This window comes from Lemur catta, chromosome 26 (assembly GCF_020740605.2).
Source record: "Lemur catta isolate mLemCat1 chromosome 26, mLemCat1.pri, whole genome shotgun sequence".
Classification (NCBI taxonomy): Eukaryota; Metazoa; Chordata; class Mammalia; order Primates; family Lemuridae; genus Lemur; species Lemur catta.
In genome coordinates this window covers 7,219,339-7,233,298 of record NC_059153.1, presented here as the reverse complement: position 1 = coordinate 7,233,298, position 13,960 = coordinate 7,219,339, and the positions used below count along the sequence as shown (strand labels likewise).

The 13,960-nt window shown below is 38.6% G+C and overlaps 1 protein-coding gene across 1 annotated transcript in view; it reads left to right on the top strand.

Annotated features, from left to right (window-relative positions):
* PRDM5 (PR/SET domain 5) overlaps window positions 1-13,960 on the top strand; it is an 83,549-nt gene that overhangs the window by 42,936 nt on the left and 26,653 nt on the right. Inside the window, exons 10-12 of the mRNA XM_045537354.1 lie at window positions 6,512-6,605; window positions 10,134-10,294; window positions 13,847-13,940. Coding sequence (XP_045393310.1) covers window positions 6,512-6,605; window positions 10,134-10,294; window positions 13,847-13,940 — 349 coding nt within the window. The remainder of the gene's footprint in view (window positions 1-6,511; window positions 6,606-10,133; window positions 10,295-13,846; window positions 13,941-13,960) is intronic.

Sequence of the window (13,960 nt, the reverse complement as noted above, 5' to 3'; positions counted from 1 at the left end):
TTTATAATTTTTAATTGTAAATGGCCCTAAGGAAATTTTTACCCTGCTTTCTCTGCTTTCATGAAATTAATATTTGATATATGTGGCTAGACATGTACTAATTTGAGAATTGATGTATACTATGCCACAAACCTTCTGCAACATTTCTTTAAAATTTTAAAATATTAAGGGGGTACAAGTGTTTTTGTCACATGGGTAGCTTTTATAACGCTGAAGTCAGGGCTAGGAGTGTGCCCATCCCCCAAATAAAGTTCACGGTACCTATTATGTAAGTTTTTACCCCTCTTCTCCTCCCTCCTTCCCCCTTCTTGATTTCCAATTATTTTTCCTTCTTTCTGTGCCCATAAATTAGTTCCAAATTATTAGAGAGCATGTGTGGTGTTTGTTTTTCCATTCTTGAGAGATTACTTCACTCAGGATAATGGCCTCCAGTTCCATCCAAATTGTTGCAAAAGGCCTTAATTCATCCTTCTCCATGGCTGAGTTGTACTCCATGGTTTACATATGCCACATTCTGTTAATCCACTCATGGATTGATGGGCACTTAGTTGTGCTGCAATAAACATTCAAGTTCAGATGTCTTTTTGATAAAATGACTACTTTTCCTTTGGGTAGACGCCCAGTAGTGGCATTGCTGGATCAAATGGTAGGTCTACTTTTAGTTCTTCGAGAAATCTCCATACTGTTTTCCATAAAGGTTATACTAATGTGCAGTCCCAACCAACAGTGTATAAGTGTTCCTTTCTCTCTGCATTCATGCCAGCATCTATTGTTTTTGGACTTTATTAATAATAGCCATTCTGGCAGGAGTAAGGTGATATCCCACTGTGGCTTTAATTTACATTTCCTTGATGATTAGTGAGCATTTTCTCATGTTTCTTGGCCATTTGTCTATCTTTTTTTGAAAAACTTCTGTTCATGTCTTTTGCCCACTTTTTAATGGAGTTTGTTTTTTTTTCTTGCTGATTTGCTTGAGTTCTTTATAGATTCTGAATATTAAGAGTTTTATTAGATATATAGTTTACAAATATTTTCTCCCATCCTGCAGGTTGTCTATTTGCTGTTATTTCCTTTGCTGTGCAGAAATTTTAATGAAGTCCCATTTATTTATTTTTGTTGTTGTTATAATTGCCTTTGGGGTCTTCACAGATTCATTGCCTAGGCTGGTATCTAGAGGAGTTTTTCCTACCTTTTCTTCTAGAATTTTTATGATTTTATGCCTTACATTTAAGTACTTTATCCATCTTGAATTAATTTTTGTGAGTGGTGAGGGGAGGTAGATCCTGTTTCATTCTTCTGCACGTGGCTGCCCAGTTTTCCCAGCACCATTTATTGAATAGGGCTTCTTTTCCCCAGTGTATGTTGTTGAATACTTCGTCGAAGATCAGTTGGTTGTAGGCAGATAGTTCTATAACTGGATTCTCTGTTCTGTTCTATTGGTCTGTGCCTCTATTTTTGTACCAAATACCATGCTATTTTGGTTACTATAACCTTCTATCACAGTTTGAAGTCTGGTAATGAGATGTGTCCAGATTTATTCTTCTGGCTTAAGATCGTTTTGGCTATTTGGGCTCTTTTTTGGTTCTACATGAAGCACAGAAGTATTTTTTCTAGATCTGTGAAAATATGACACTGGTATTTCGATGGAAATTTCATTGAATCTGTAAATTACTTTGGGCAGCATGGACATTTTAACAATGTAGAATTCTACCAATCCATGAGCATGATATGTTTTTCCATTTGTGTCATCTGTGATTTCTTTCATCAGTGTTTCATAGTTCTCCTTGTGTAGATATTTCACCTCCTTGATTTAGGTATATTCCTAAGTATTTTATTTTTTGCAGCTATTGTGAATGGTATTGAGTTTTTGATTTGACTCTTGCTGGTATAGAAGGGCTACTGATTTGTGTACGTTGATTTTGTAACCTGAGATTCTGCTGAATTTATTAACCAATTCCAGGAGTCTCTTGGCGGCATCTTTGGGATTTTTCTAGAACAAGATCATATTATCAGTGAAAAGCCATAGCTTGACCTCTGTTTTAGTAAGTGTTATAAATAGTGCAACAGATTTTCTTAATGTATTCTCTCCATCTGCAACAGTAATCAGACTTACTACATAAAAAAAATTGGTATATAAAAAGATATCATCCATAGTATTTGTTAACGGACTAGTTCGTTAGTTGCATTGGCAGTTGTTGGTATCATCTGCAGTGACTTGGCATTTAAACAAGTTATGCTCTGTAGAACATTATAGGTCTGTCAAGGATCATTCAATTAATAAATCAGTGAAAAGTTTGGCATTCTTTAGAGATGAACAATTGGATCATGACACCTTTAAAAAGCTTAATTTCATCTGGTACTTGTAAAATAAATTGTACCTTGGCAACAGAGGTTCTCTCTACACCATGCAAGCGTTTTACTACACCCTACTTAAATGAGATGGTCCAGGGCTTCCTACAGATTGAATGTACACGTTATCTGCCATCTCAGCCCAGATGGTGGTGTTGGAATATTTTCAACATAAGTGTTTATTCACCTGGGTATACACTAACAGCTTACTACTTAAAATTTGCTTTTGACGTTAGGCCAATATCTAGATGTTGTGGCTTTGGCTGAACACAGTTGAAAGGCATTATGCCAGCCCAGCTTCTTTCCTAATCAAGCCACTAAGTCATTTCCACAAGTTGTTTTGTCCTAGATTGGGAAAATGGAAAAGAATGAGTTAGCATGGAATATAATATTTTTGGAAGGCCGAAGCAGTTTTTTGTTCTAATCTAGATGCTCTAAGAACAAAATAGATTCTTTCTTTTTATAATAATGCTGTCTACTCATTGTAGAAAATTCAAACAGCAAAGAAAGGTATAAAGAAGAAAGCAAACATTTCTGTCAAATACCCCTTTCTACTGTCCTGTGAAAACCCCGCTCAGTGTCTTACACAGCATCGTCCTAGATTCCATTCTGTGTGAGTGTATATGTATATGTGGCTTAAATGATATTCTGCACATGACACTGTACATTCTGCTTTTGCTGCTCAAAATGTTATGGATGATTTTCCATATCTAAGAAAATAAATAATTACAATATCCACTATAATTTAGTCAACCAGGTTTGTATCTTGTCATGGGCATTTGAGAGTTTTCCTTCTTTTAAACACATTTGTACAAAAACTTGCTAGGTGTGTTTCTGTGAAGGGATTTCGCCAGTCAGGGGTGTGCACATTTGTCATGTTGGTGCGTAGAGCCACACTGCACTGACAGTTTACATTCCCGAGCACAGTATGTGAGATTGCCTGTTCTCAGCCTTCAGTCAGCACTCGGTGATATCCATCTTCTTAATCCTTGGCAATCTGATGAATCAGATAGTATGTTGTTTTTAATATTTCATTGTTTTATTCATGATATTAAACATTGACACCATATGTAGTCTGACATCTCCAAGTTTTATATTCCATAATCTAGACTTGAGATACCTAACTGCTTACTAGATATCCTTTCTTTTTTTTTTTTTTTTTTTTTGAGACAGAGCCTCGCTTTGTTGCCCGGGCTAGAGTGAGTGCCGTGACGTCAGCCTCGCTCACAGCAGCCTCCAACTCCTGGGCTCAAGCGATCCTCCTGCCTCAGCCTCCCCAGTAGCTGGGACTCCAGGCATGCACCACCATGCCCGGCTAATTTTTTCTGTATGTTTTTAGTTGTTCAGCTAATTTCTTTCTATTTTTAGTAGAGACGGGGTCTGGCTCTTGCTCAGGCTGGTCTTGAACTTCTGAGCTCAAGCAATCCACCCACTTCGGCCTCCCAGAGTGCTAGGATGACAGGCGTGAGCCACTACGCCCGGCCTAGATATCTTTTAATAGTTATCTGAACCTGTTCAAAATTGAACCCCTCCTCTTTTACCCAAACTGTTTCTTGCCACTGTTTCATATATCTGTTGATGGCTAATCCATCCTTGCACTGGTACAAATCGTGGAGTTACTCATGCTTCTTCCTTTCTGTGGCTCACGCTTTATATCCAAGTCCCTTTGCAAAACCTGTTCACTTTGATAAGATGTACAGAATCCCACTACTTCGCCTCTGTGGCCACCACCCTGGGAGTGTTAGGGACAATAAGCTTTATTTATCTATTGCTTGGCGTATTGGTCTGTCTTCTCTGCTTTCCTTGTCCCCTGCATCCTGTTGTCCTCATAGCTGATACAGCGTCCTGTTAAATGTCAGGCAGATCATGACACTCGTCCCTTCAAAACGCCTTGGGGGATTCACGTCTCTTTCCAAGTAAAAGACAAAGTGCCTGCAATGGCCAACCAGGCCCTGCATGATTTGCTTCTCCCCCGACCTCTTCCATTCCTCTGCCCTTATCTCCCCACTCCTCCGCCTCCCACGCGGCTCCAGCCACGCCGGTCTCCTGGGTCACACAGCACCTGCCCCTGCTCCCTCGTGTCCACCAGGGCTTCTCTCCGGTGTCACCTCAGCTAGAACTTCCTTGGCGCCTATTTAAAATTGCTACCCCATCCTCTGAAACCTTTGCTGTCCTCTTTCTTGCTATATTTTTCTCCATAGCATGTATCCCTTTCTAATACAGTACATATTTTACTATTTTATTGTCTTTCTCTCTGCTAATGTAAAAGCTTCATGATAGCAGGGACTTTCTTTTTTGTTCACTGTTATATCCGCAGCATCTAACGTAAGACTTGTATATAGGAGGGTGAAGTGCATAGTCTAGATCAGGCACGAAATAAAATAATGAATGAAATTTGGGGAGTGCTGCTTGGGAGGGAGTCCTTTGCCCATTTTCTTTTGGAGTTTTTATCTTTTCTTATTAATGTGCCATAACTCTTTGTTACCAATATGAAACTTCATTTTATGTTGCACATGTTTTCTTTGTCACAGAATTTCTTGCTTTGCAGTTTTAAATGTATTTCTCTCATCTAAATATCTGGTTTTCTGCCATACAAGAAAGCCTTTTCCCACTAAAAGGTTATTTTAAAATTCACTCATATTTTCTTCTAGTACATTTAGGGTTTTATTCTTCACTTTTGAAATATACCTGAATTGATGTGGAATTTATCTTATTATAAGAGATGAGTAATAGACCCAACTCTATTTTTTACGGAGAGTTGCCTCAAAAGCATTAACTAAATATTTTACTCTTCTCTCACCAATTTGAAAAGCCATATTTTTCTATACTAAATGTTCATATATTTTGCATAATGAAAGAAACCTTCTCTTTTTTCTGTTTTACTTATGTGTGTGTTTCCATGCAGTCATTTTAATTTCTGTGGCTAAATAGCACATTTGAATATTTATAATTTATGCTGGCTCTTAAATATCTGTTCCCTTCATCCTTTCTCTGTATTTGTCACAACTGAATACAAACATGGTAATCTCTTCCTCATCCACATTGTGTTAATGAGTAATACTTATATCTTGAATATTACTATGTCTATTAAGCTAAGAAAATATGTAAATCAATGTTCTAAGTGAATTCCTTTAAATTATTCCATTTATTTTTATGTCACATGTATCATAAAAATCCAACTGTTATGTGATTTGTTTCATTGTACAATATTAAGAGAGCATAGTTCAATTTTTGATATTTCTTATGAGCCTTTTTATTTTGCCATCCGTGGTAGAATAAGAAGTTATTTACTAATTTATGCCAAATTGGTTTATACTGATGCAAAATGGATAACAAGTGGAGTGAACATGCTTTTGCTGTTTTGGTTGCTTTATATTTTGTTTTTTGTTTTGAATTTTAGATTTAGCTGGTGACTTTTTGTTTCTTGTTTATCAGTTTATTTTTGTTCGTCATGTACTGCCGTGCTTGAGAGTGTCGACTGCATCTGTGCTTCTTGTGCCTTTTACAAGTTACCGGAACTCTCTGAGCCTTAGTTTCCTCATTTGTAAACTGGGGACAGTAATAGTGTTTTATTCATCAAGTTATTGTTGGAATCAAATGAAAAAAAAAAAAGTAAAGTGTTTACCATGGTATTTCCCACAAACGAAATATTTAACAAATGTTACTTAGGGTTAATTCTACCATGAAGAAATGCTCTGATGGAATTTAGGGGGAAAGCAGGGCCTACGACTAAAAATTATTTGCAGTTATTCAGTGAAGTTGAAGGACAAGGGCGAAAAGAGTTTCCTTTGTCTATGTTGCAAATGTTGTACCAGCATAAAGCCTGGTCACTGGTAGAGAGAGGGGGTTAGATTGTAGAGAAATCGCACACCAATTCACTCTGCAGAGCAGGTCCTGAGAAATCTGTGTGTATTCAGAAATTAGCAGTTTAAAATAATAGAAATGATTTCCTTTACTGTGTATCAAATTATTAATGTGAGAGATTGAAAATACAGTTATTGTTCCCTTGTGAACACAGCATATTTGTGTTTCCCATTTTATGGTGGAAAAATGTCCCCAGAAGAACCAGGGAACTTTGCTCTTTCACAGCATGAATCCCAGCTCTAATTACCGTAGTGGTGCTTTGATTCTAGATCCTCCTGACTCGGTCTTCTCTCTGCAGACTCACTCTGAGGACAGACCATTCCAGTGCGAGGAGTGCAAGGCTTTGTTCCGGACCCCGTTTTCTTTGCAGAGACACCTGCTGATACATAACAGTAAGTCTCAATGCAGGTAGTCGAGGACAGAAGGAATTATCTTGGGCTTTGTTCTTACAACCTTTCCCAGATGACATACCTGTGAGTAGGTATGTAATCTTTTTTTTTTTTTTTTTTAAAGACAGAGTCTCGCTCTTTTGCTGGGCTAGAGTGCCATGGCATCAGCCTAGCTCACAGCAACCTCAAACTCTTGGGCTCAAGCGATCCTTCTGCCTCAGCCTCCTGAGTAGCTGGGACTACAGGCATGCACCACCATGCCCGGCTAATTTTTTCTATATATATTTTTAGTTGTCCGGTTAATTTCTTTCTATTTTTTAGTAGAGACGGGGCCTCGCTCTTGCTCAGGCTGGTCTGGAACTCCTGAGCTCAAACGATCCTCCTGCCTCAGCCTCCCAGAGTGCTAGGATTACAGGCATCAGCCACCACACCCAGCCTGTAATCTGCTCTTAAATATAAAAAGGAATGAAAATTCTGCATCCAGCTTACAGCTTCCAGAACTTACTAGCAAAACTTTCCATCTTCCTTAATAAATCACTACTGTATGTTTAAGAAATAAAATTTGTTGTGCAATAGCAGGAATTTCCATCTTATTTCACTACCATTTTGATTAAGAAAAATAACTGTTGTGAAATAAATGGATTTTAAAATAGGGATTCAGGTATGTGAACTTCAAGCTATTAAGAGTTATATGGCTAAGTTTGGCCTGATGCTCAGGAAATTTTTCTTTTGAAATATGAAATCTTATTTCTAATAACAGCAAGGAGTTTTTAACAGAAGGAATCTAATACTTTTGATTGCAGCTTATTGGTTCTCATCAACTTGAGAAACAGGATTGAAGTGACTACTGCGTGTAGACTGAGCTGTGTGTTGTGTGTTTAACGCGCTGGTGCTCAGCACAGTAATCTCAGGCTTTATGAACCTGTGTCATGACATTGGCCAGGAAAGCCAGTTTGACAATTGAGTGAGTAAGCGCGTTACTGAAGGTAAAGTTAGACATCAGTAAGTAAAAAGGATGGGAAGACTAGAAATAGTTGAAATAGAGAGGACAAAATACTAGGTCTTGTCTGACATAATATGAAAATCAAAACCCATTTAACTTCAAAATACGAAGGCTGTTGTTAGAAACTTACATCAGCACTCTGGCTCAAAATATAAAGAATGCCTTGTCATAATTATTTTGGAAATTATTGCTATTTCCTAATATACTGCAAACCAAAGGGCAGGTTGCTGGCCAGCTTCTGGGTATTAAGACAGGGAAAATTATGGTGAATGTAAGAAAAGGAAATCTGAAAAAATCAGATGAAATCTCGTATCAGAATTTAATAATTCTGATAAATATAAGACAAAAAAATCTGGACTTAAAATATGAAAAAAAAAGCTTTTATATATTCTTGGTATAGTCTGATGAGGTTTTTGCCCAGGGACCAACATTTTGATTCCCTTGATAATTTAAGGAAAATGCTTTGATAGGAGCAATCTTGGAAGTTTTTTTTTCAAAGAAAATCGCTTTCAGTGCTGAAATAGATTTCATATTGTTAACAGTAACTTTTATAATCCTATATCAATTGATGTTTCCTTATACTGTCACTGGTTATACGTTTTATACAAATAAAATGTTTAAATAAATAAAAATATGTAAAGACAAAGGAGTTTGCAAGGATATAGTACCTGCAATAACAATGCACAGAGGCAACAAACGGCTCTCAGAATCCACGCAGTGTGCACAGGGTTTGGATGTGACTTTGTTTTAAACATCAAATATCAACAGGACTCTAAGAAACTTGAAATTGGAGAGCTGTAATTCTATTTGAAAAGACAAAGGAAAGGTAACTTTTCTTTTTCTTTTTCTTTTTGTTCCTCCCTGGCTCCTCCCTTTCTTCCATTTGGTATGAAAAATAATAGGATCTTCACATTTCTAAATTTAATGCTAGTTATAATGGAAGGAAGTTAGAAGAACTTGGCTGAAATTGAGGTCATCTCTTATTTAGGTACAGAAATTTAGTTATTTCTATATTTTGCCTCAAACTGATATGATATGGCAATCTATGCTAATATAATTGTTTTCTAAAAAAGGAAAATATATTCAAATACTAGTCTGTCTTATTCATATAAATCATGTGCTATATACATCTTATGCCATCCTGGTATAAAGCACTGTCTTCTCATTGTGCACACACATTGCTAAAATGGTGTTAAAATGGACTGCTAAACGTTGGGCTGAGGTGTTAAGAAAAGCTACAAAGATAGCATTTTATGAGTTACCTAAGCCCTAGTTTCTGGAGTGGCTTTTGCCTTAGGCCGAGGTAAGGGAAATGAGAAGAAGGTGAAAACTCTCAGGTCCCACCCGAGGGCTGCAGGGTGGGAACAGCAGCTGCCAGTCTTCGTGCCCGTCCCAGTCTCTGTCTCTCTGGGTGGCCTCCCTGCCTGTCTCTGGCCTGGGAGGCTGGCTCGCAGCAGCCGAGGAGGCAGGGAGCCCCCAGTCCAGGTTCTTGGGATAGTGCCGAGGAAATGGGGGGCTTGGGGCCCTCTCTGCTCTGGGAACGAGGGGGGGCTGCTCCGAGGCAAGTCCGCCTGCTCTTGGGGGCTTCCCTCCCCTCCCGGGGGCCTTCCCTCCCCGGCTCTCCACCCGCCATGGGCTTCTGCCTGGGCCCTGCTCACTGGAGGACGTGGGGCAGCGGTGGGGTTTGAGGGGAGCTTAGGGGGCCCCAGAGGCAGCTCGCCTTGCCTGAGAGAGGCCTGTGTCACCTCAGGAGTCCACGCACCTCGAAACACATACTTCTCAAAAATCTTCAATGGTACCTTTAGGAAATTACATCATTCAATCTCTGAATTTTCCAGTTGAAGAGCCTGAAAAATTTAAGATTAAAGGACTGTCCCCTGGGCACACAGTGAATTAGCAAATGTGGAACTGGAATTTGTTATAAAAATCATGTTAAATTCTTAGAGCTTTTAAAAAAAATTTTTTTATTTCAGCATGTTATGGGGGTACAAATGTTTAGGTTGTGTATATTGCCTTTGCCCCACTCGAGTCAGAGCTTCAAGCGTGTCCATCCCCCAGATGGTGCACACCGCACCCATTAGGTGTGAATATACCAATCCCCTCCTCCCCCTCCCACCTGCCCGACACCTGATGAATGTTATTGCTATATGTGCACTTAAGTGTTATCAGTTAATACCAATTTGATGGTGAGTACATGTGGTGCTTGTTTTTCCCCTCTTGGGATACTTAGTAGAATGGGCTCCAGCTCCATCCAGGAAAATACAAGGGGTGCTAGATCACCATTGTTTTTTGTGGCTGAGTAGAACTCCATGGTATACATGTACCACATTTTATTAACCCACTCATGTATTGATGGGCACTTGGGTTGTTTCCACATCTTTGCAGTTGTGAATTGTGCTGCTACAACATTCAAGTGCAGATGAACTACTGGGAGAGAACAGCACTAAGTCTGGCACACGTTAGGAGGAGCTAATAGGACCCTCCCATTGCATCTGTTGTTTCTCTTATTTGACTTTTTTGTTTCTCAGGTGAGAGGACTTTCAAGTGTCATCACTGCGATGCTACCTTTAAAAGGAAGGATACGTTAAATGTTCACGTCCAAGTGGTCCACGAAAGACACAAGAAGTACAGGTGTGAGCTCTGTAATAAGGCGTTTGTCACACCGTCAGTGCTGAGAAGTCATAAGAAAGTAAGTGGACGCTTTCTGTTAATTTGAATGGATTATATATTTACGCAATATGGGCGTATATATTATGTAACAATTTTATATTAATTTAACAACTCAAAATGACAAATGCATTATTTACATCAGCACTTCAAAAAATGTTCACCTCCTTCCTTTTTCAGCACAGACCTTTTTCCATGAAAGAGAACCTCAGGGTTAGATGCAGATTCTCCGTAACTCTTAGCTGTGCTACTAGGCGATTGGTACAAAGTACTCAGTGAGCGGGAGCTTATCAATTTTTATACCTATTTGGATTAACATAGGCTTTTTCTTTTGAAGAAATATGGGTAGTGCCTTAATAATTTTGTTTTTGAAAGCTAATTCCTATGTTTATTGGCAAGTTATTAGCCTGAGCCCTTCTAGGACTGGAATAGTCCTTCATGTTGCATCTCTAGGGCGCAGGGAATTTCCCGGTGCAGAACAGGGACTTGGTAAGTGGTTGTTTAACTCAAATAAAATGATGTTCTCACTTACAGTGATTTGGGGATTCTATTTTTTTACATTATGCTAATTGGATAATTACGTGAAGCAGATCAACAGTTTGCTTTTTATTTGTGGAATAAATATATCTGAAGTGTGTTTTTTTTTTTTTTCACAGCAGTAGTTCATTATTTTTGTTGTTGTGTAGGGCATCATTGGAAAGAATGTGCAATGAATTCATTAATACAGTTTTTGAAAGAGGTAATATTCATATATAGATTTCAGTTATAGAGTTCTCGGAACTATAAAATAATTTGCTATAATATGTTTGCGTGGGTTGGAGTATTATTGAAAATAAAGTAAAAAAAATGTAAAGGCACTATTAATGATGGTGAGCTAGTAACCTCTAAATATTTTTAAAATAATTTCTGTGCCCACATTAAGTGTATTTTTGAAGTAGCAAAATTTCTATCAGATGCAGTTAAAGATGCTAATGTTAACTTTAGAAGTAACTGAAGTGTGGCCGTTTCCTGGCAGTCAGTGTGGTGCTAACTGAGTGTGGAGAGGTGACGTCACTTCAGTGTGACTTCTGCCGGAGTGCCTGTGCTGGATGCAGCTGTTTCGAAAGGACTGAATTTAGTAAATTTCCTTTCCTCTGTCTTTAATGCTCAGTAATGATGTTGTCTTCCTTTTTAAAATCTCTGAATATAATTGTCCTTCAACTTTCTTTGCTTGAATTACTTTTTTGCCTAAATTTAACACTTTTTTTGTTGTTTTTCAATAAATGAGGGAAAAGTATAATGAGTTTTCAAGAGAGATTTTGTAACTTGTCTGCAATAATTGTCTCAGAGTATATTTTGTAGTGTTTTGTTTTCGTATCGTACATTTATCCAGCATTGTTCTTTTTAAGAAACAATTTTAAAATTTCACAATATTCAAGGGGTACAAATGTTGTCGGTTACGTGGATCACTTTTGTGATGCTTGAGTCACAGCTTGTGTGTGTGTCTGTCACTCAAATGGTGCTCGCTGTACCTGTCAGGTGGGGTTTTGCCCCCCCCACCCCTCTGTGATTTCCACTGAGTTTTTCACGCCCCCCCACCCATCCTTGTTCTTGCAGTGAGCTGACTCCCTGCTTTCTTACCGTGCTTAAGGTAGTTTCACTTCATACCTTTAATGTCTTAAAACCGGCTAACCGAATCCTGTACCTGTCTTTCAGAAAGGAATATTTCAGTTTTTTTCATTGATATACCATTAACATCCTTTAGTTTAAAACTTCTACCACTGACAAGTGCCTTAGGTCATAGAAGTAAACAGTGTCACATTTAACTGGCAGCAGAAGAAATCCTGTGATTGTTAGAAAGATATTACAAATAAATTGGTTGTTACCTGTTTGGAGTAATCCAGTAATAATAATATATATGTATATATAATTTCTACAAAAACCTTATACTGATCAAGAAAGATTTGCCATATTTCCTTCCCCCTTGTGTCAGGGAATGAGAAGATAGGTCGTTATAAGTCAAAACGTTACACCTTTTCCTTTAAACTGAACCGTAACGTGGACCGGGGGAGTAAAGGCTCTTACTGTGTGTAAAGATGTGTAAGTCTTTTGTGTAGGAGCTTGTAGTGAAAATGGAAAGTTAGGTGCCTGCCAAATGCAGACTCCAGGAGATGCCTGTTGTGCAGTGTTGCTGGCTAGCGCGGCAGTTGATTAGACCACGTTTCTCAAACTTGAGTGTGACATAAATCCTTTCAAGGGGGAAAAAACTCTAAAAGACACAGATGTTGACTAAGGTATTAGTTTCTCATGCTTTTAAAAATCATAAATTCAATGATACACATCCAAATGCAGATTACATAATTGCAAATTAAATATCAAGAAGGCTGTGAAACCAATGGCATTAAAATTAGCAATGAATCTAATACGGAGGATGATGATGTTTTGCTGTACTGGCTGTTCTTTGAAGCTGTCAGGTGATGAGGTCCCTGCCTCACCCCTTTTTCTCTGTCCTGGCCAGTTTGCCTTTCTGAGAACATGTCCTTTTTAAAAACCCTTTCCTGCCTTTTTTTTTCATTTGTCCATGGCAGTTCAAATAATAATACTTGCCAGTAATTTGCATAAGAGCAGATGCGGACACAGGCCCTGGGAGCTGTTTTGTGATTGCAATCCAGATGATGCACCATATGCTTTTATAAATTTCAGATGATCATTGAAAAACATTCTGAAAGTCTCGTGGAGGCTGTTCAGATACCTGCAGGAATTGCCTCTTGCTCCCCGTTTTTCTCCTCCTCCTAAGTTTGAGAAGCACAAGAGCTTTGAGAATTTGCTCAACCTCTCATGTGTTGGAACGTTCTGTTTTGACAGAGGAAAACTCTCTTGATGAGATCGTGAGGCCAGTTTAAAATGCTCCATCTGCCGCCTCCTTTGGGGAAGGGCCGCTCCTTTTTCCTTGAACTCTCCAACTTTTATTGAAACTTGCTTTTGATGGTACTCACTCACCTTTCCTCCCCTGTGATTGTTCTACGCCTAGATTAGATGTGTGTTGAGGACAGAAATGCTCTTTCACGCCGACTGCTCGGTTAACACCTGCCGATTTTAAAGGCCAAGTCAGATTTATATTCCCTTCTACTTTGCAGTAAAACCAGTCTAGTCAGACGGCACAATGAAAGTAACAGATGACTTTATTAAGATTAATTCTGTCCTCAAGAGTTAAATGCACACAAAGAATGTGAAAAATGCTTCAGAGGAAGTGTTTCTTGGCAGCCCTAGCCCTGTTTTGAGCATGTGGTTTTGCCGGCACGTTCTGGGTTTTTGCATCACTTAATCATTCTTAGATGGGCCTCCACACAGGCTTCAAAAGACAACTACAGAATTATTTTCAAGTTAACACTAATGCCTGATTCTAAAGGTCTTTTTTTTTCTTTTTTTTTTTTGAGTCAGTGGGAATATCCATCATAAATTGTGCAAAATCTCATTGTGATATTAAATCATTTTAATGAAACCTAATCCTGGAAAATAAGGATTTGCTATTGTCAGAGGCACTTAATCATCTCTACCTAATTCTTCACATTCCTTTTTGTTCCTTTCCATTCAGACTCATACGGGAGAAAAGGAGAAAGTCTGCCCATACTGCGGCCAGAAGTTCGCCAGCAGCGGGACCCTGAGGGTCCATATCCGCAGCCACACAGGTAGGACGACGCCACCTGGT